This window comes from Sminthopsis crassicaudata, chromosome 4 (genome assembly GCF_048593235.1).
Source record: "Sminthopsis crassicaudata isolate SCR6 chromosome 4, ASM4859323v1, whole genome shotgun sequence".
Classification (NCBI taxonomy): Eukaryota; Metazoa; Chordata; class Mammalia; order Dasyuromorphia; family Dasyuridae; genus Sminthopsis; species Sminthopsis crassicaudata.
Window position 1 is genome coordinate 101570957 of NC_133620.1, and position 22813 is coordinate 101593769.

A 22813-nucleotide genomic window follows, 5' to 3' on the forward strand; every position below is an offset into this window, starting at 1 on the left:
AATTTATTTAATTAATCTAAATTAAATCTAGCATATTTGTGTCCACATTATGGAGCACATGTAACGGTTTTTTTTTTGTTTTGTTTTGTTTTTTTTTTACTTACACATTTTGCTTAATAATAGGTGGCGCTTACACAGTGCTTACTGTGGCAATTATTATCCCACTTGGTTTTCACACAATTACCCCCATTTTACAGATGGTAAACAGGAGATGAGTGACTTTTCCAGAGTCACACAACAGCAAATGGTTAAGGCTGGTTTGGCCTGTGCATTCGCTCCCGCCTGAGGGACTCTGGGCGCACCCTCGGCGGAGCTCCACAGACTCCACAGAGCCGGACCAGAGGCTCCTAAAGCACCTTCCAACTCTTACGTTGCTGTGGTCCTCAAACTTGTTAAATAGGGGCGAGTTCTCGGTCCCTCAGACTGTGGGAGGGCCCGACTGTAGTCTCCGCCCCTCAGCCCATTTGCTATATAACCGGGCGCATAACCGCATAAACGTCCCGGGGGAGGGGGGACGGAGTTTGAGAACTCCGCTGTCACTTCTGAGTAGCTTTGGGAAAGCCTTTAAACCTCTTGCGCCTCAGTTTTCTCCTCCGTAAAATGGACAGGTTGGACAGGACTTCTGTTTCAGTTAGAATCCCACCTTCCACAGGAAATTTCCCGCAATCCCTCCTAATTCTAGTACTTTCTGTTACTTCCCGTTCACCCCGGCTGTAGCTCATTTGTACATTGTTTTTCAGTACTTAACTAAGTTCCCAGAGAGCGGGGTTTTGTTTTGCTCGGGGGCCTGACAAATAAACCTTCAGTGACTGATGAGAAGCGCCAGGAGCGGGAGTCAGGGAGCCGAGTTCTAATCAAGTCCCCCTCAGTTTCCCGCTCTGTGAGATAGGGGGATGGCGACAACACTGCCCTCCTGCGGCGGTGAGGGACATATGCAATAGTACCACATCTAAAATGTTTTGCATTAGAGCACAATACAAACGCTAGCAATTATTATTACTAAGACTGTGATCCTTTCTACCTGAAGTCACTCCCTCGCCCGGGCCTGTTTCCTCCTCTGTAAAATGAGGGGGTTGGAGGGTGACAGTTGGACCAGGCACTTCCCCAGATCCCTCCCAGCTTTGACAGCATTTGACAGACTTGCTGGAAAACAGGGTCCGGTACCGGCCCAAACCGGCGTCTGAGAGCCCACTCCCCGGGAGCGGAAACAGCCGCCGCAGCCAATCACGTCACGCTTCCTGCGAATCTTGGTCCGGCCGACTGGGGCTCAGTTTCCGGGGGGAGAGAGGAGAGCTACCCTTTTTCCTTAGACCACGTGCACCTCCCCGTTTATCCCCGTCTTAGGCCGTACCAAGTCACCGCCGAGGGACGAGTGGTGTCTCACAAAAGAGCGCTCCTTGATTCTAGGGGACGCTACCACTAGGGTCAATCGTGAGGGGGTGATAGAATGGAAAGGCATAATCTTACCACCCATTCATTAAAAATTATTAATTTAAGGAGATATATTTTTATCTTTATTTAATTAGAGAATTTAGGAAGCATTACCATTATAGGTTTATTAATCAAAGCAAAACAAGAATCTTCGGTATCATGCTATTTATTCCCTATTTTAAACTTGGTATGTCTCACTTTCCTATCGCCACCCTTTAGGAGGGGCCTAAATTTAAAGAGGCAGTACAATATTTCCAACGCTAAACCCTAGATTTTCCCACTAGGGGGAAAGAGAGAAGGTGCGGGTGCGTGCCTACGTGCTTACGTACTGCGTGCGTGGGGGAATTTCAGATATGAGGAGGGCCTTGCAATTCCCTCATCTCATTTTACAAACAAGGAAACTGAGACCTATTGAGATTTAAATACACGTGCTCCATGCTGGTACTGAGTTCCGCGTCCTGTGACTCGTGCTCTTTTCCCTTCGGAATCTGAGTGCTGGAGAGGTTTATTAGAAAGTGAAAAGAACCACGGACTCCGATAGTCATCAAGCATTTATTAAGTCTTTGCTGTATCAAAAACACCAAGGAGAATACAAAGAAACGCAAAAAGCGAAACAAACAAAGCGGGGCCTGCTCTGGGGGGCTCGCATTGTAAGGAGACAGCCCGTCAATAACTTGTACATACAAGCTAGACACACACAAAATGGAGGGTATGCAAGGGAGAAAAAACTAGCCGCTAGGGGGCGCGCTGGAGTCCACCGACATTTATTAAGCACCTACTATGTGTCAGGCATTGCGCTACGCATGACGCCCCGCCTTCAAGGAACTTCCGTCCAATGGGGGAGAGTACACTGAGAAACTGGGTGTGGGGGGGGGTACCGTGAAGTCCTGCACGGAGGTGGGAAATGATCGAACAGGGTGCGAGGTGCGGCAGATTGTGTTGTGCAGAATGATGAGCATCCAGGAAAGCAGCCTCATGGAGACGATGAGAAGTCTCTGGTGTCCTCTCCTGGAAGACAAGCAGGCCCTAACTCTCCGGGAAGAAAAGGGGGACATTTGAGCTGAGTCTGGTGGAATTCACAGGAGGAAGTGGAGGGGAAATCTTGTAGGCAAAGGGAATAGTCCTCAAAATGGGGGCTCCTCGTGACCTGGGACCATTTCTTTGTATACCCAGCACCTAGCACAGTGCCTGGCACATAGTAGGTGCTTAATCACGATTTCTTGATTGATTGCTCATCCTGCACATTTTCTCCACTACTAGATTGTAAGCTCCCTGAGGAACTTTTCCCTCTTTTCTCTTTTTGTACACTCCTATAGTGATGAGAGTAAAACTCTGCTTGATCTGAGTGAGCCCTGTAAAATTAGGTAAAATAACCAACAAAATGTCTCCTTTGATCTACAAACCCAAATGGTCTTGCATCCTCTCGGACGAAGCTTTCTTGGAGGAAGCCACGACCCCCGCAAGATTCCACATGCACTGGAGACATCCCTTAGACTCCTACATAAAATGGGTCTTCAGAAATGACTCTGCAGATCACTTCTCTCTTGAGAATGGTATGCCCTCTAAGAGAATCCCTCTTGGTGCTTCTTTAACAATAAAGCTTTTTGCCATAGAACTTTGGGTTTAGCAAAGTGGCGCCTTTTACAGCTGGACCTGACCCAACCTCTTCTGCGGTACCCTCATCAATAGTACTTAGTACAGTGCCTGGCACACAGTAGGTGCTTAATAAATGCTTATCCTTGATAGTAAACTGACAGTTCAAAAGCACAGAGATGGAAGATAGGGATTTGTGAAGGAGATTAGTTCAGTGTGAAATGATTGAATGGAGGGGAATGAAGACTGAAGAAGTAGGAAGAAGCCAGATGTTGTAGAGCTTTAAATGCCAAAGGAAACCATTAGCGTTTATGTAGTGGGGGATGTGTGACACGAGCAGAACATTGTTTTAGGAAATTTCCTTTGGTACTTGCTCAAAGAATAGCTTAGACTAAGAAGGACTTGGGAAAGTCAGATAGAAAGCCATTTCTTTTTCTATTTTAAAATTTTTACACTTGGGACAGCTAGGGGGCGCAGTGGATAGAGCACCACCCCTGCATTCAGGAGGACCTGAGTTCAAATGTGATCTCAGACACATAACACTTCCTAGCTGTGTGACCCTGGGCAAGTCACTTACCCCTGGCCTCAGGGGGGGTAATTACACTTAAATATAAGATTGGGGAGGGGGGGAAGCATTGCCATGTACATAGCAGACCACAAAAGAGGAATCTAGAAGGCCGTTTCAGTAGTCTAGGCAAGAGTTGATAAAGGCTTGAATAGGGGGTGGCTGAGTGGAGATCTTATGAAACCTGAAACAAAGACTGGGCAGAAGACCGGACCCGTGCGAGAGGAGTGAGGAGCGCTGAATGCTGCAGAGGTGTCTGGAAGGATGGTGCTGTTCTTGACTGTAACTGGGAAGTTTGGAAGAGATTTAAAACTAGAAAGGACCTTAAAGATCATTTAGATCAACCCCCTCATGACGTTGCTGTTCAGTTGATTTAGTCAGGTCCAGCTCTTTGTGACCCATTTGGAGTTTTCTTAGCAGTGGGAGGAGTTTGACTTTTCCGTCTCCAAATCCCCTCATTATACAGATGAGGAAACTGAGGTCCAGAGAGATTATGAAGGATCTATTGACGGTCAAGGATTCTCATTTTAAGTTTGAGGTGAATGGGTGGAAGGGAAAGAGGAAGAAGGGGTCACATAATTCAAGACAACCCTAGTGGAGACTGGTGTCTGTTCCTGGAAAATAAAATTGTATTTATGTGCCCTCCTGGCTGTGTTTTTATCTGTTTTTTTTTTAAACCTGTCATTTCAGTGTTTTATCCTCAAAGGGCACTTTCCTAGGCAGTGTTTTTTGATGATGGGTGTCGGGTCATTGCTTGGGATTGAAGCCTGAGGAGAGAACGGTGGGATAGTGATCACTCTTCAATGGGAATCATCTGTTACCCAGCGTGGGAGGAAAAGCAGTCGGGGCTGTTACTGGCTTAATGAAGACGGAGAGGCGTTTCTAGCTGTGCACAGTGGCATCTTCCCCCATTAACAGAGGTGACATTCCCACTCACTGCTCATTACCCAGAAAAGATTGGACAGGAAAGGGGAGACATATTGATTACACCAGAGCCCTCCAGCTTCTGTCTTCAGTTAGATTGCCACTAGTGTCAAAAGCCCCCTCACCCTCTCTGGTTTTGTAAAAGAAAATAATAACTCTGACACCCGAGGTCACCGCTTTCAGACCCTAATGGCCTTTGCAGACAGAATTCAATATTTTTAGGATGATCAAAATATCGACAAGCCCATGAAATGTTCTCAAAGCCAAGCTTCCCAGGACTCTGGAAATGGAACCCTAAAGGCAGGTAATGTGTGTGGGGAGGAGGCGGAGGGTAAGGAGAGACTGTTAAAATGGGCAGTGACCCTCACTTCCAGGCACCGTCCGGGATCTTTCCTACAGATTCAAGAGAAAAAATAGATATAAAGTGCAATAAGAGATATTTGAGTTCCAATAAGAAATTCCTGTGTTCTACTGTTGTAGGATTAAAGTAAATTGTGCAATTTTCTTCCCTAGAAATCTTTTTAAATAAGATAGAAATCTCCACTCTCAACCACCAAGACATATTTGTGTAGATTAAGTCAACATTTAAGCATTTATGTGCTAAGTACTGTGTTAAAGACATAAGAGGGTATACAAAGAAAGGCAAAAGACAGCTCCTGCTCTCTAATTAGGGAGACAACATGCAAACAGTTATGTTAAAAAAAAATGTGCATGGTGTGTGTGTGTGTGTGTGTGTGTGTGTAAAATTGAAGGATTAAGAGGCTAAAGAAAGGCAGCTTGTAGAACAGAGGATTAGAGCTGAGATTTGCAAGAAGCCAGGAGGCAAAAGATGAGAAGGAAAGAGCATCCCAGAAATGGGGAGAGCCGGTAAAAGTGCCTAAAGTTAGGAGACGAGGAACAAAAAGGAGACCAGTGGCACCGGATTGTAGAGTCTGTGGAACATGGTAAGGTGTGAGGTGATTGAAAAGGAGGGAAGAGACCAGGTCACAAAGGGCTTTAATAGACAAATGAAGTCGTTTATATCTGATTGTGGAAGTGATGGGAGTCACTGGAGCTTAATGAATAGTTCCGCGTCTTCAACGTCCAACCAGCCCTCTTCATGGCTGTTGGAACAAATTGTTCTCTTGCACCCATTCTATCAGGAAAGATGGCGGGTACTTGGGGTAGACATCCCCCTAACTGACTGACTTGGTCAGTTCTTCTATTTTTTTGCTAAGGCAATTGGGGTTAAGTGACTTGCCCAGGGTCACACAGCCAGTAAGGATCTGAGGTCAGATTTGAACTTGGGTCCTCCTGATTTCAAGGCTGGTGCTCTCTCCACTGCTCCACCTAGCTGCCCCCCAGTCAATACTTTAGAAAGATCACATTAGCTGAGTAGAGAAAGAGCTGAGTTGAAAGAAGAATGAACTTGATTCCCCCAGTACCCCTATTCAATTAGGTGAATGAGACAAATCAGGAAATTCTCCAACGCCAGAAGTTTCAGTAGCCTAAAATGACAACACACACACACACACACACACACGCATGCACACGCCACATGTTCACATGCATGCATGCGTACAGAAGCCAAGAATACACGTGCAGAGAACAGGCTCACGTATATCCTCCCATGCAGGCAGATTCCAGCAGCCACTGGCTCTCTGTGACTCCTCCAGCCCTCACGTCTCAGCAGGCGCCCCCGCTGTCGCTCTACTTAATTTTAAACTGGCAGCAGACGGGACTCCACTTAAAAATAACTATTTTGACAGTTCAGATGTAAATATGTGAGTGGTGTGTGGGGCTGTTTTTCCTTCACATTCCCCCTCCACTCACCACCCTTCTCCAGCCCCTCATGTGCCAAAGCTGAGTTGGTGGGAGAGATTGCCATCTGCAGGGTGCTCCCTTAATCAGAGTTTCTACCAGTTATTCCCCACTTTGTTTCATCCAGTTTTACCAGCCAGCCCCTGCCTGGGGAACAGCCAGCCAGGCCCAGTCAGCCGCATTTCATAGTTTCTTGCCTATTTTAGGAAAGGGGGTACCATGGAGAAATTTTCTTCTAGGACATGGATCCTTTAAGATCCTTTTCTAGACTTAACATTCGATGACTAGGGTTCTAAAATAGAGACTGGGGACTGAATCTGTGATTTCCATGGCAAAAGGAATTTTCCAGTGAGGAACAATACAGGTCAGCACCTCAGCAACTTAGACTGTTAGAAACTTACCCACAAGAATTCCTTTTTATCCCATGCTATGTTCAATTCAGTTAATCAAGAGGTTATTTATTGCCCAGTACAGTGAGGGCTACAAATACTTTTCCATCTCTTTTCTGTTCTAATTTGAAAAAAGATTTTCCACATGTTGTAAATAGAGAAACTAAGATAAAAGGGCAATATATTACAGAGAAATCCACAAAAATCAAGCAGCATGAATTTATTCATCACCTGCTGTCTGCCAGGAAGGAATCCCATATTGATTGTAAGAAGGACCTGGGTTCAAATTTTGGCTGTGATCTATCTACCCCATGACTTTAAGCAAATCACTTTACTTTCAAGTCTTGTTCTGTAAAATGAGAATGTAGGACTGGATAACAGCATTAGGTCCCTTTGAGCTCTTAATGATCCTGCCTTTTTAGCTCAGAAAAGAACAATAATGAATCTAAGAGCCCAAGGCAAATAAGTATAGGAGGTCTTTCTCTGATGCCCAGCATTTCAGGGTACGAATTCCAACAATACCTTTGTCGTGCCCTGATGTCCTGTGTCTTCGGCCTCTGCAATTACAACAAGGAATCTAGACCCTAGGCCTTAGACACTGCTGGCCATTTCCAGGCCCCAGGCTCCTCCTTTCTTATGGAGGGAATTATTGCCCTTTGTCCCCAGGTTCACTACTTTTTAAACTGCTGATCTCTGGACCTTGGCTCCAGAAACTAAGATTCTTGGATTTATCTAGTCTCACACAGGCAACAAGACTCTGATTTTATATCCTGGTTCTGCAATTGACTCCCCATGTGACTACCACAAGATACTTCATATTTCTGAATCTTGATTTCCTCATCTATAAAATGGGAGATAGGACCCCCTGACCTCTATTATTCTTTAGTTTAGTCTGTGGTTTTATGACTTCTGGTTTCATAAATGTACTGCATCTGATTCTTGATTATTTTGGGTTTTTTTTTTTAATGGTTCAGCTCATTTTTTAGAGATAGCATAACCTTGGAGTCAGGAACTCTAGGTTTAAAACCTGTATTTGACACTAGCTATGTGACCAAGAGAGGCGGAGAAGGAGGAGAGGAGGAGAGAAGGGGAGAGGGGGAAAGGGAAAGAGGGAAAGATTGGTGGGAAGAGAGTTACTTAACTTCTCTAATCTTCAGTTTCTTCATCTGTAAAACAGGGATAAGAATATTCTTAATCCTATCTCAAAGGTTGTTGTGATAATGCATATAATGTACTTTATAAACTTTAAAGCACATTGTAAATACTAGTTATTGTTATTAGTTTTGCTATCTTTTATTGCTGCTCTCACTAGTTTTTACTTTTATAACCCGTTTTCTTTTTTTTATACTTTATTTTTAAATTAATTTTATAATTATAACTTTTTATTGACAGTACATATGCATGGGTAATTTTTTACAACATTATCCCTTGTACTCCCTTCTATTTCAAATTTTCCCCTCCTTCCTTCTACCCTCTGCCCCCAACATGGCAGGTGGTCCCATATATGTTAAATGTTTATAACCCATTTTCTTTCCACCTCCAAGCAATTTTAGTCTAAAGAAGGGGTGAGGAACAACTGGCCAGTGGACATATAAAGTCTGCAAAATCATTTGCTAAGGTGATGATGATGAGCTGAAAGCTAGTTACAATAACTTCCCACTATTTGAATTCTACAAGTTGATAAATTTGTATGGCTCATAAATGATGCTATAAACATCCACATGACCCTTGGTAGAAAAAAGGTTCCTCATCCTTGTTCTAAGGCAAAGATAGTTATTTAAATGGTAAAAGAATTCAATTCAGAAAAGGGTAATTAGAAATGCATGTGGAAGATTTTATTTAGCTCAGACTGGAGAGTTCCGACTGAATGGAAAAATTCCTAACCTACTCTATTTAGTTATGGATACCCTTGATTTAACGTGCATCCATAGACTTTACAATCCATCCAAAAGGATGGTACCACTTACACAGAGGCCTTAAGGACCTAGTTTATTCTGTTTATACTTGACTCATTTTCAGCCAATGGGGAACGAGTATAGCATTTATGTAGCCCTTCTAAAATTTTCAGGATGGGGGGCAGCTTTGTTATGCAGCAGATGGCATACTGGCCCTGGAATTAGGAGACCCTGTGTTCAAATATGGCTCAGATATCACTTATTACCTGTGTGACCCAGGTTAGGTTACTTATTCCTGATTGCCATTAAAAAAAATAAAGTTAACAGCACTTTTCATATCTTATCTGACTGTGGTAAGAACCCTACTAAGTAAGAATTAGAGGGATTATTATCTCCATTTTACAAACAAGGGACACTGATTTGTCTGTGGTGAGATTTAAACCACATTTTCCAAACTCAAACCAGGAGTCTGGGTGGCTGAAAACTGAAAATCAGAGAAATTAAGTGATTTGCTTAAGATCACAGCTAGGAAATATCTAAGCTGGGAAATGAGACCAGGTCTAGCCCTCTATCTGACCAAATCATGGTGCATTCTCCTTGATGAGCCATGTTTCAAAGCCCATGCTCACTTCTTACTTATCTAACTAGCTATCTTCCTTTCCTCCTTCCAAAGGGATAGAGGAGATAAAAAGAGCTATTGCAGAGCACCTTTGATTAATTAGAAAACAGAATGAATCATGGCACTTAGTTCACCCCTAAAGTTCAGATATTGTGCTTCATTCTACTTAACCTTTGGCAACACTGAAAAGGAGTTTTTGGAGAGTTTGGGGAGGACATGGCTTTAACTGTGCCCAAGAGTAGGGGAGGATGGTTGGAGTGAGTGTGCATCTGTGTTCTGTGAAGGCTGACTTGGACAAAATTTCAAAGACCTTAGTTGTACTGGGTAAACCTTGTATTGTGAGATCTCCAGACTTTTGATCGTGCATACATTCCCAATACACATATATTTGTTTATTTATAAATTATATATGTGGAGAAGAATAATGGATAGAGAACCAACCTGAAACAATGTTTTGAGTTCAAATTTCACTTCTGGCATATATTGGTAGTGTGCCTGGGCAAGTCTCTCAAGTTCTCACCAATCTAAGGATCTAAGTTGCAGAGAATTCTCCATACAAAAGAAATTCCAGGACCAGTTCCTATTACTATCTCTATAAATGTGTTATCATACTAATAATTTATGGAAATTATAAACTTTGTACATTTTTTTTCAAAAAAGAAATAAAGAAGAAATCATATTTGATCCTATGCTTAGTAAGGAATTAATGCAATTTATTGAGTAATAGAGTAAAATAGTCAGCCCTGATTCAGGAAAATCATTTTGATAGCTATGTAGAAGATAGATTGGAAAGGAGGAGAAAAAGGGAGACCAATTTGGGGGCCAACTAAAGGGTGATAAGGATAGTAACGATTTGAGGGAAGAAGAGGTAATTTGTGAAGACTCTGAGTAAAACGTTCCATCCATTTTAAAATTCATTCTGCTCCCCTCAAATTTAAAAGGAGGAGGATTTCTGCCATCTAGGGTAAGATATGATCAGGAGCGGTAACAATAAGAGGGTAGAATTTTCCCACTGTCTGGGGCAGCTATTGCTATGAATACCTGGCAGCAATTCCAGCTCAAAAGGAGAAGGGCTGAAAACTTGTGTATTGAAGGAAAGGGGCAAAGTGAAAGAATATTAGAGTTTGTATTGGCTTATGTGAGGAAAGTGGGATGTTGTGTATCTTCCTACTTTTTTCCACCTACCTCTTGTCAGGACTCCCCAGTGGGGCCCATTCCTACTTTGTGGGCCATAAGGTTCATGGTGAGCTTGTTGGGCTTACATGTGAGAAGACTTGAGTTTGAATCTGCCTCAGGGACTAGCTGTGTGGCACTGGGAATTAGCAGGCTCTCTGAGTTTTGGTTTCCACATCCAGAAAACGAATAAAAATAGTATGGACTTCGCAGGATTATGAGATAACATATGTAAAGGTTTTTTTTTTTTGTTTTTTTTTTTGTTTTTTTTAACAAAGCTTAAAGTGTTATATAAATGTGAGCTGGTTATTATTACTTGTTTGATGTAATATAATGAACAATCACTGAGGAGACAAAAAATTTGGGTTCCAGACCCAACTAAGCTCCTGACTGACCTTGGAACAGTTACACCACATCTCTAAATTATAAAATGAGACAATTACTACCTACCCTAGGCATGTTGCAGTATTGTTGTGAGAATCAAATGAGATAATGAATATGGAAATTCTTTATCATTATTCAAATCTCCACTTCCCTTTCTCCAACCTTTGCCTGTTTCAATATGCCTGCTCTTCCGATATTATGCTCAGTATCTTTCTATTTTTCTCTCTCTTCTCCTATCAAAATCTATATTCAGGAGAAAGTGTGATGAGTTCATTCGCACTGAAATATATATGACAGAAAAAGGTGAAAATGGTACTCCTGTCAAAGAAATTAAGCTCTAATTGTGGGATCTCAGCATAAGACAGTTGGGTAATTAAGGGGTTTGACACTTACAGGTTTCTCTGAAAGCATGCTACCTATGACACCACATTAGTCTACCTAGCACAAGGCTGGTACATATAGGTAGGGATGTGTATCTGTGTGTTTGCATGTACATGTGTATATATGTACTTTGGGGTAGTCTACACCCGTGATTCCTCTATGGAAACACCTTTAAATATTGCAGATCAAATAAACCACATTTTTTAACCTTACCTGTGACTTTTCAGGTGTTACCTGGGAGCACTGAGAAGGTTAATGAGTTGCTGGTGGTCAAATAGCCAGCATGTATGTCCCTGCCTCTAAAGCAGGTTCCTTTATCCTCCTATGTCATGTTGCCTCTCATTTGTGTATACATGTCTATTTAAATTCTTTTAGCCCATCTGGCCGAGCCAAAAAATGTGCATCTATCAAACTCCAAGTGAGCAAAGGTGAAAGACAGCCTGGAATTGTGCATAATGAGTTAGTCTCTAAGTCAAGAACAACTAGGTTCAAGTCCTTCCTCAGGTACAGACTGCCTGAAGGATCCCAAGCACTTTCTGACTACCATTTTCACACTTCTGGTATTCTGAGCATCCTCCTCTCCCTCCCCCCCCACAAGAATTTTGTTTTCTGCTCTGGGATCCATCCACCTAGGGCTCTGGTGTTTTGCTTGGACTCTGCACTTCCTGACTATTATTTCCAAACTGTGTCACTGTCTGCATACTCTCTCCTACCTTACATTTCCAATTTCCCTTTATGTGTTCTTGTCTGTCAGAATGCAAGCTGCTTATGAATGCAAGCTTACTTATATTTGTATCCCCATCACTTAGCACAGTGCCTTGTACCCCTAGCACCCCTAGTAAATGCCATTTCTTTGGGTCTATTCTACCTATTTATGTCCTAGGCAACTCTCTAAGACTCTAAGGTATAGAAGGGATGCCAAGCTGTATTGATAAAAGAAATCCTTCAGTATGAGCTCCATTCTTTGATGATATCACAAGTTGCTTTAAAAATTGTACCTGATATATGAATGTTATGGGATATTATTGTTCTATAAGAAACAATCAGCAGGATGAATACAGAGAGGCCTGGAGATATTTGCAGAAACTGATGCTGAGTGAAATGAGCAGAACCAGGAGATCATTGTACACGGCAACAACAAGATTATACAAGTGGTCTTGTGATGAAGAGAGCCATCTACACCCAGAGAGAGGACTGTGGGAACTGAGTGTGGTTCACAACAGAGCATTTTCATTCTTTTTGTTGTTGTTGTTTGCTTGCATTGTGTTTTCTTTCTCATTTTTTCCTTTTTGATCTGATTTTTCTTGTGCAACAAGATAATTGTATAAATATGTATACATATATTGGATTTAACATATATATATTTTTACCATGTTTAACATATATAGGATTACTTGCCATCTAGGAGAGGGGATGGGGGAAGGAGGGGACATTTTGGAACACAAGGTTTTGCAGGGGTCAGTGCTGAAAAATTATCCTTGCATATGCTTTGAAAATAAAAAAGCTTTAATTAAAAAAAACTGTACCTGATACTAAACTCTACCCTAGGATTATGAAGACTTTTCTCTCCTCTTAGTTTAATTTAGTTCTCCTCTGCTTAGTTTAATTTCTTTCCTAAATTCCATAATCAAACTTAGAAAAAAAATGCAATCTATACCCAGTGTCTCTAATTCTTCATCATCTACTCTCTCCTCACCCCATGTGACCTAGTTTCCATCCTCACCAGACACTGCCTTCTTAAAGGTCATAGAGAAGCTCCTAATCATAAAACTAGTGGCCAAATTTCATCCTTCTTGACCTTTCTGAATCATTTGAAAATGCTGAGGACTCCTGCTTTACAATTTCCTCTTGTGGTTCCAGAGACATCAAACTCATTCCTTTTCTGCTTCTTAACCTCTTCCCCAGTCCTTACAGAGGATATTATCCAAGGTTCCCTCCTTAGCCTTTTTTTCTTCACTTTCTTGGACATTTTATCACTCTTAGGGTTTCAATTATAATCTTTATGTTGATGATTTCAGTTCTCATCTCTCTCTCTCAAACTCCAGACATGTATCTTCAGCTATCTATAAAAATTACTCTTTTCCCCTGGAAATTCTATCCATTGGCATCTTAAATGAAATATATCTAAATCTAACATTTCTACCCCAGATCCTGTTCCTTTATTTGTCTTCCCTCACGTCTTACATTTTAAAGCTCAGTCCTCTCTTCAACTCTTCCCTGTCCCTCACCTCTCATATTTAAGCAGATGATTCTATCTCTGTTTTATGTCTACTAGCCATCCTCCCACTGCCACCCGCCCAGTCTAGCTATCTCCGAAGCTCTCCCCTTCCCTCCTTCCCTTCTGCTGCCAGACTTGCAGCTCTGAGCCTGAGATCCAGAAGATCTGGATGTGAATCCTGACTCAGATGAAATGAGTCTTATGTGACCTGAGCAAGTCGGATTACCTCTGAAGGCCAAGCCACTGAAGGGAGGTTGAATTTAATCTCCAAAATCTCTTCTAGTTTTAAATCTAGGTCTAATCGTGTTAATCCTCAACTCAAAACCATTAAGAGACTGTTCTTTGTGTATTCACATTCAAATTCCTTAGCTAAGTATTCAAAGGGAAAGGAAGGGAAGAAGCATTTATTAAGCACCTACTATGGGTTAGATACAAAGCTAAGTGATTTACAAGTATCTCCTTTGAGCATCCTCACTGAAATTAGGGGGAAGTAGATGCTATTATTATCTTCATGTTATAATTGAGGAAACCGAGGCAGACAGAAATTAAGTAACGCTCAGAGTTACAAACTAGTAAGTGTCTGGGGCCAGATTTGAATTCATTTTTTTCTGACTCTGGACACATTACTCTATCCCCTGGACCTGAGCTGCCTAACTTTCCATAATTGAGACCCTTCCCCCCTTCTCCAATTTCTTAGTTACCTCTTTCCTTAGTGGCTTACAAGCCTAGGTCTCCCTTACCTTTAAATCAAACAAAACCTCTCATTTCATCCTATAGTTCTCTCAAATTTTCATACTGTGTCTTCTCTTTCATAACTAAATTTCTAGGAAAAGTTTACCTTTTGTCTCCTCTTACTTTCTGTTCTCTCACTAACTCCTCTACCCCTTGCAAACTGATTTGTGATTTGCCTATTCAAGTGAAACTCCTCTCTCCAAAATTACCAAGAGTCTCTTAATTGATGATTTTAGTCAATTTTCCAAAACTCAACACTTCCTTACAAGTACTATAAGCTCCAGCTAAACTAGACTGCTTTCCCATACAAATACCACACTTTCTTACCTGCAAACCTTTACTCACAGCAGTTCCCTATGCCTGGAATAGACTTCCTTGGGCCATTTATGTCACTTGCACTGGAATGATAGGTTTGAATGAGTTGATTTTATGGCCTTGTTTAAGTTCAAATGCTACTTTCTCTTGGAAATGTCTTCCCATCCTCCCAGTTGCTAGAGATTTCTTGTCCCATCCTCCACCCTGGGACTTCAAATAATCCTTTGTTTGCATGTTCCTTATGCATTTATTCTGTATCACTTTATAGTTTTCTTACTAATGTTCAGTATCTCCCATTTTAAATCCTCCTCTGATATGTAATTGTGACATAGAAATAGTGCTGTATCCTAGAAGGCTGTGTGCCTGCTGAGTGAGGGCCCGCCTAATGGACTAGACTAGTAAGTTCAAAGAGCTTCAAAGGTTAGCTGCTAGGTTAAGTTATTTAATTTAATTTTACAGTTTGGGTCAATGAAATTCATTAAACCACCTACCAAGACATAGGAAGATTGGGATCTATGTTAATGGAAGGAATATTCATTTTAATAAAATAATAGATTAATGCAAGTCATACTTCCTTGCTGAACTATACACTCATAGATGTGAACTTACTGAACTGATCTCTGTCTCTGTTTCATGACTTATTCAGGGGAAAGGGACTTGAGACTCGCCCATATTTGACATTTCAAATGATCTCAATTTCTTCCTGAAGGATTAGTAGATGCTGGATTAGGAGAAGGAACTCTATGTGTGTGTGTGCTTGTGTAGACTGGGTTCCTTATTTCCTGTCATGGTTTTTTAACATGTATTATAGTCAGTTCTTTATCCTATACTGTTCCCAAAACTTTCCAATTTACTTTCTCTGAAACTCTTTTCAATTAGAAACATTTCCCCTTTTCTTTTCTTTTTAACTCTGGGTCTGAAAATCTCCATTTCTAGACCCTTGTGCTATTCATACTTGGAATACCTCAGCCTGGAGTCTTTTCTTTTTTATGAAAATAAAGGATCTTTCATTATTACATGCAATCATGTCCTGTAAGATGCCTTTCTTCCCCAGAGCAGTCAATTCCATCCAGCTGCTCCTCTCTGTGAAGAAAGGAGACAGAAAGATTGATTCTCCTCCAATCAAAGATAAGCGAGGATGAGGCTTGTAGAGGGGAAGGCCCCCCAAGGCCACACAGAGGGCAGGTCTCTTGGCACCTCAGCCAGGGCTTCAATTCAACCTCTTGGATTCTTCCAATTCTCTTCCCCCCCCCTCCTTTCTCCAACAGCATCTGTAGCTTTTAATATTATGCTCTTCCTGCTGCAAAGGGTCGCCCTGTATAATAAACATGGAGGCCCCATCCACAATGACACCATAATCCATTTACTGCAAAGGGATATAATAAAGTCCATTTATTACAGCAATTAACAGAGCAGCATTTACAGGCATGTTTTTCAGCATGAATGAGAAAAGTGCTTACTCCAGGTGCATAGGTTCAGGAAAGGGACAACTTGAGCCAGAAGGAACCAATTATTTGCCAAGTAAATGGGTCCCTGCTACCCCAGGAAAATGAATAATGAGAGGCAGCTTGGTAGAGGAAGATTTCAGTGCAAGAGATAGATCCAGTTTATTACTGTACTGGCTCAGGAACTGTCTCTGAGGCTGTGGCTTCACAGAAATGCCAGGACTTGAGAGGGTTTGCATAAGAGCATCCTTACCCCAGCTCCATGCGCTGGGTTCAAGGGCTACTGACTAATATTGGAATAAATAATGAGGGGAAATAGTAGCACCATTGTCTCCCTAAGGTTTCCCTGCCATCCTGGAAAAAGGGGAGAGTGGAGAAGGATGGGGTCTAGAAGAGATGAAGAGAGTGAGAGAGTGAATGGGAAGAGGAAGAATACCTTCAGTCCTGAGGAGGAAAGGGAAATGGAAGCATGGCTATTCTTGTGAAGGAGAGGAACCCATGATTCCATTTCATAGCCTGAAGGGTGACTAAAAGCTTGGGTTTTAGGAAGCTCAAAGTCCTCTTTGTTACCTGTTTTTAATTCTGGAGGACTAACAAATATATGTTCCCAGTAACAACCTACTTGACTACTAATCATCCAAATTAATCTCTCTATGTCCTTTCAGGATGAGGACAATGTATTCCCTAGGGCTGGCAACAAACTCCCTCAGAATCTGCTTGTTTAACCATCAGGGAAAAGATTCCTCAGATTCACTGCCCCGAGTGATAACTCTCCTAGAGTGACAGCTGTTTTTCTCTGGGGTAACTGCCTAGAGAGAGGAGAAAACGTTTGATCACTTAGGAACTAGATTCCTAAGACAGACACAAAACCGAAGGTGTGGGGGCTGACAGCCCTTAGAACTGGATCCCTCTGGAGTAGGATGCCCAGCTGGGAGGTCACCTAGCAGGCCTCCTGTCCCTCCATTTGTCTCCTCCACCTCAGGTCTCTGAAAGGAGGGACAACACAGAAGGATGAGGGCAGAGGCCAGTCTGGCCTCTCTGGAGCAGAGAGAGTCAGTGCTCCTAGCATCATGAGTAACTGGCTAAAAATAACTACGTTGCCATGGTGACGGAGGCTGGGAGAGTCCTGAGGATTTCGCCTGAGTCCAGCCATCTCTCTCTGACAACTGTTTCCTTCTGCCTCTTCCTCCCCCCTGCACCTTGAATCTTAGATGGAATAGAAAAAGTGGTTGCCATAGAGGGGACTGCCTCAAAACAGAGCAGGGAGTGGCCAGGTGCCCCACTAGGAAGACTGGGGAAAATTCACAGAGCTACAGGGTTTTTGCAAAATACAAAAGCTTCCTGAGGAAATGTTATATAGGAACAGTAAGATTATCCTTATTCAGAACGATACCATTAGGTCTAAATAGGCTTCACAGACCCTAGCCAGGATAAAGACCCTGAACTCGTGCCCCCACCATTTGCCACCCAGTGCCTTGCTGATACCATCAGCCAGGGCTGCAACTCTGTACTTCACAGAATAATCTGTCCCTATTCCTCATGTTTCAGACTTATAGCTCCTGAAATTAAGAGCATGAAAAAGCAATTTAGAGAAGAGGACTCAGGTATAGGTAGCATATTCCAATAAGTGGTCCAAGATAGAATTTTCTTCAAAAGATCAATGCTCTAGTCCTGGATCTTTAACAAGTAGTGGGTTATTACATTTTCTTTTCTTTTTTTAACCCTCTTTCTTTTCCCGAAGTTGGCAGGGATAAGGATGTAGAATGGGGAATCAGAGGATTTAAGTAGGCAAGGAGATGACAGCTGTGACTAACCCTGGCTCCATGGCTCAAGAAACTGAGTATTTCTTGAATCAGTCACATCAAGTTAATTATCTTACGTGTAATTGATATATATTGTGCTATAAAAACAGTTACCTCTCCAAAGAATATTAAGACTTCATGGACTAGTAAAGTAGCTCAAAGAATGCAAGGCTTTAGTGGCCATTTGCAAGGTTATAAATTGGGGTTTATTCCATTGTTATGGAGGGAAAGGACTGGATTTAGATTTGAAATACTTGCTGCAAGTCCTTGGTCTGCTACTTAACTTGGATTTCAGTTTCTTCAACTGTAAAATTAGAGGACTTCAAAGGTCCCTTCCATCTCTGTAAGTCTCTGACTTATCCCCTATATGGCATGTTACTCATTGTCTTTACCTATATATAAGGCATATGGTTCAAATCCCCCAAATCTACAAAACTATCTGGGTCATTTTGGTTATACTCTCTACATGTAAAATGAAGAGTTTGGACTAGATGGTTTCCAACGTCCCATCTTGTACTAAATCCAATGATAGTCTATGAATTATTTCACACTCTTAATTTCAGACTCTTAATTCATACTATTTTAAATAATCTGTTCAAATTCAAACTCACATCCCTTGCCTGGTTAAAGAGGGAATGAGAATCATTTCCCCCATTCTACAGATGGGGAAAACTGAGACTTAGAGAAATGACTTTCCCAGACTCCACAGGAGAGTCAGGAATGGTACCACCTTGGAAACTGAGCTATTTTGATTGCAAGTTCATTTCATGTCATTGCAGTCTCTCTACTTCTATTCTCACAACCCTGCCACACTGTAACCCCATCAGTGGAATCCTGAATTCCATGTGCAAAATGCATGTTTAGTCAGTAGAGGGGGCAGATTCTCAGACTTCATATTACCATAAATCTGTATAATCACTTTGGGTAGGAACTCACTAGCAATTATGTAGTTCACTAGCAGTTTACTCAGATGGGGCAAAGGGAAAGAACTGAATAATTCTTTATTCTTTTAAGCATATTCAGTAAAGACCCTAAAATATGGCAGAGATTGTTTCTGGGGTAGTGAGGAAAGTAGTAGGCTAGATAGGATAAAGTACCTAAGCATGTAAATGTGTGTTATATAAATATGTGTGTGTGACAGACAGACAGAGACAGAGACAGAGAGACAAAGATAGAGAGAAAGTTAGAGAAGGCAGTCTAAACCGGCCATAAGAGCTTTTTAGGGATTTATCTATAGCAAGAAAGGAATGATAGAATAGTATAGAGCATGAATCTTTTTGGAGGCATTCTATGGACAGGAGCACCAGTTCGCTGTGTCCTTACCCCCTACCATGTTTTTACAGATGCTAATATAATTTCCTTCCCACAAATCCACCATGCCAAAGTAGCACAGAACAGCACTCATTCTGGTTACAGTACAGGGGATGTGTGGAACTAAGTATAGCTAAATCTTTATCTTCATATTGCAGCTGACTAAATTATTGCATTATGAGTTTGTATATGTGTGCATATATACATATATAATATATACATATTCTCTTCCCATGTCCATTACATTCAGAATTCCTTCCCTGGAAAACTGGAAAGGAAAATACTTTGTAAATATTAGGAAATTCAACCTGAGATAGAAGCTAGGGATCTCCAAAGGTCCCTTTGCCCCTCTGTTCCCTGAGCCAAGACCCTGGACAGCAATCAGATTCTAAGAATTCCAAATACTTAAAATCCTAATCATGCATACCCTTGCGGAAAGCAGGGAGGGGGACAGGGAAGAGGAAAAGTGTGCAGAGTCAATTTTTTCCCTTTCTTTCATATAGGGAAACCAAGGCACAGGGAGACTAAGGGAATCCCTTCAGCTCCCACAATGAATCAGATGAATAGAACCTGAAAGGTTTGATTTCCCTCAGGTTCCCAAGACTCTTACCACATAACCCCTTTGACCCTGGCTTTAGTCATGGGATAAATCTGGAACAAAGTACAAACATTAATATGGAGACCATAATTGGAGGATGACCTTGACTTACGGTAGTGATTCAATCAGGAAAGGGAATCAATCAAACAGTTTCACCTCACTGTCAGGGAATAAGTGAGAGACAGAGCATGGGAGCAGGTGGCAAGTTGGCCAGAGACACTATCTCCTGAAAGGTGGAAGTGAAATTTCTGAGGGTGATAACAGAATAAAATTCCCATCATCTTCATGGACCACTTATACTTTACTCTTCTAATCTTCTCTCCTTTAGTCTCCCAATGGATCAAGAGCTGTACATTCAATTCCACCATTTTTTCAAGTAAAAGGAGGAGAATGGTCCCCCTATTTTCACTGAAGGGAAACCAAAGTCCAGAAGAGCCACTAAAAATTGAAATCTTAGGTGGGCAGAATAACCTAATAGACTATGTGTGGCTCATTCTCATTTCAACTTCAGCAGCAACAGCAAGAGCAAGTCCAAACTGGCCTTTTAATCTTCCTTCTTATTATTCTCACCCCAGCTCTGAAAAAGGAACAGAGCTGCTAGATGCTTCTCTTCAGGCTTGGAAGCTAAAGTACTATACTGCTTTCTATAACTGCCAGCTAGGCCTTGTCTCAGAAATACTATTGACCTTAGGGAACCTCTGTTCCCTCTATCCCTGATTTGGGATTCAAGAGACAATCAGTGTATGTATCTCAAATCTGCCTTTTAACTCTTCTGCAGGTATTCTCCTGAAGCCCAAGTAATCCCAAGAGGTGAATTGTGTTTTAGAGGTAGGAGAGGGGAGGTTGGACAATCTATTCATGAGAACATTTAAAGTTGCTGCACATACAAGACCTCTGTCTGGTTTCACGGTGTGATGACCTACGGAAAGTTTCATTTTCCTACTTGCGAATGTTCCCATATTCAGAGCTTATTCGCCATCTAAAAGCAAGAAGGAACTTTTAAGTTTCTCTTTTTGGTATCCTTTAAATGTTGCTTCTTGCTTTTTCTTTGGGGAGCAGCCTCAGTTTAAACTATCTGGGTCTAAAGGAAAGAGTGTATTGCAGGGTGAGAACATGGGTATAGAAATAAGGGAGGTTTCAGGAGTTGCCCCACCCTCACAAAGGCAGCCTAAGGTCCATGAAAGCAATCCAAGTATTGCCTCCAAATGTTCCTGAAGGGGGAATGCTCAGACCTGATAAAAGCAAATTATGCAGAATTTGCCCCTACTTACTTCTCTTACCTTTTAAGGGTCTAGCACATAATCCCTCTCTGCTCCCTGTTGTTCAAGAACTCCAAGAGATTGGCCTACTATCAAGGGATGGGAAATCAAAGCAATGCTTCCTTTGGCTGAATTACCCTTTATCTTGGTAAGTGGAGGGTTTTTTCCCTCATTGGATTTTTTTTGGAAATACTGGGCTACTTCCTATAGTGAGAAAGAGCATTCTTTCAAAAACAAGATCTTTCTATTTATAACATCTTTTTTTCTCATTCCTTCCTTCCTGTTCTTTCTTCTTTCCTTCCCTCCCTTCTTCCTTTCTTTTCCCCTCCCTTCCTTTTTTTTTTTTTCTTTCATTCCCTCTTAGCATCTAGAAAGGTGAATCAGGCACAGTGACAAAAGTCTATTTGCATACAAAACAATATAAAGAAGGGATTATCTCCTTCTTTCCCTCCTTCGTTCTTGGAAAGAAGGATTGATACTAAGCCCCAGGTAAGGGAAGGAAATCAAGAACCGCAAGGTATCTTCAATGCCTCCTCATTCCCCAGATCTCCCAAAGGCACAGCATTTAGGCATTTTCCTATGGCTTTAAGAAAAATGGAAAAGGTAAACAGATGAGGTTAGGAAGCAAGAGGGGTCCCCAGCCAACCCCTGATAGATAGCCACCTGAGGGGAGAAGGGCTCAATGGGAAGGCAGAATTGCTTAGATCATATCCCTGCCCTGGAAGCACGGAAATTGTGGAATTGGATGATGACATTGATTGGCTTAGCTGGAAAAAAAAAAAAGAAACTCCTGCCTTCCAGAGAGAAGCCAAATTCTCAATAAAAGATGAGGAGAGAAAAAGAATCCTGAAGGAGTAGAGTCCATCTTGAGAGAAAGGACAGACCCTACTCTCTGCCAGAAGTTCTCCAACTGAAGCTCCTTAATTCCTTCATCCCACATTTGACTACTCTAACTTCCAGTGGAGCCTAAAACAGGAGGACTTGGGACAGATAGTTCCAAAAGAAGAATGGGAATACAGACACCGGGCCAGTCCCTTCTACTACCTTCCTATCTGTCCTTTGAAACTCCTCCCTAAAATTCTAAGCTCCAATTTCCATCCAAGTTTTGGAAAAAAAATTTTCTACACTGGTCCCACCAGAGCCCACCAAACAACATATTCCCTCTTTTTCCAACTTCCCCAATGTAGATAAGGGTCATTTCCATGTTTCTAATCAAAAGAAGTTGGTCGCCCATCTCCCCACCTTCTTGATTTCACAATAATTGTCCCAGCCTATGACAGCATGTTCTTCACTCAGTCTTAAATGGGTTAACTCCAATGAGCTCTCATAGAATTCCATTTGTTGTAAAGTCTTCTCTGCTCTTGATGAAGTTCCCATGCTTCAGTTGGCTTCATCCTATCTTTGCCCTACCACCCTGAAGCAGGGAGGTTCCTGGGTAGGGGCTGGAGGATTGGAGGGTACAGAGGAAAAGCAAGGGGAGAGGGGCCAGTTGGGGTGATATTTATGTTTTGAATCATCTTGAACAGGAAAGGACCCCCTGGCTTTGTCTCTGGGCTAAGCATCTACTTCTTCTCAAATCACCTGGGACCATCCCAAACATCCCCATTCTGCCTCCAGAAAAAACCCAACATCCATTCAAGGGCTAAATGAGACGAAGCATGGGGATGTAAAGCATATGGAGGTCACAAATTATGTGTTCTACTTCAAGGTCCCAACCCCCAGGTGGGAGCCTAACATCTGGAATCTGAAAAGGCGCCAAGTGAAACAATCCCTCAGGAAGGAACGAGGGGGTAACCTGACCAGGCAAATGGTACAGTCCCTGTTTCCGCTCACACTGCTGTCTCTCGCTGTCTGTGGGTATCCTCTTTCTTCCTCTTCATTTTGCAGAAGCCATGGAGTCCACAGAAGCAGGCAAAGGTGAACTGGGGCATTCCCTACTCCTGGCTGAGGGCCATTCACTGGAGATCTGTAGGGAAGTA

General features: G+C 42.0%; 1 protein-coding gene across 1 annotated transcript in view; it reads right to left on the reverse strand.

Moving 5' to 3' along the window:
• Positions 1-65: 65 nt before the first annotated feature.
• BLACAT1 (BLACAT1 overlapping LEMD1 locus) overlaps positions 66-22813 on the reverse strand; it is a 43512-nt gene continuing 20764 nt past the window's right edge. Inside the window, exon 2 of the mRNA XM_074308956.1 lies at positions 66-22800. Within this exon, the coding sequence (XP_074165057.1) occupies positions 22664-22765 (102 nt within the window). The 5' untranslated portion in view covers positions 22766-22800 and the 3' untranslated portion in view covers positions 66-22663. The remainder of the gene's footprint in view (positions 22801-22813) is intronic.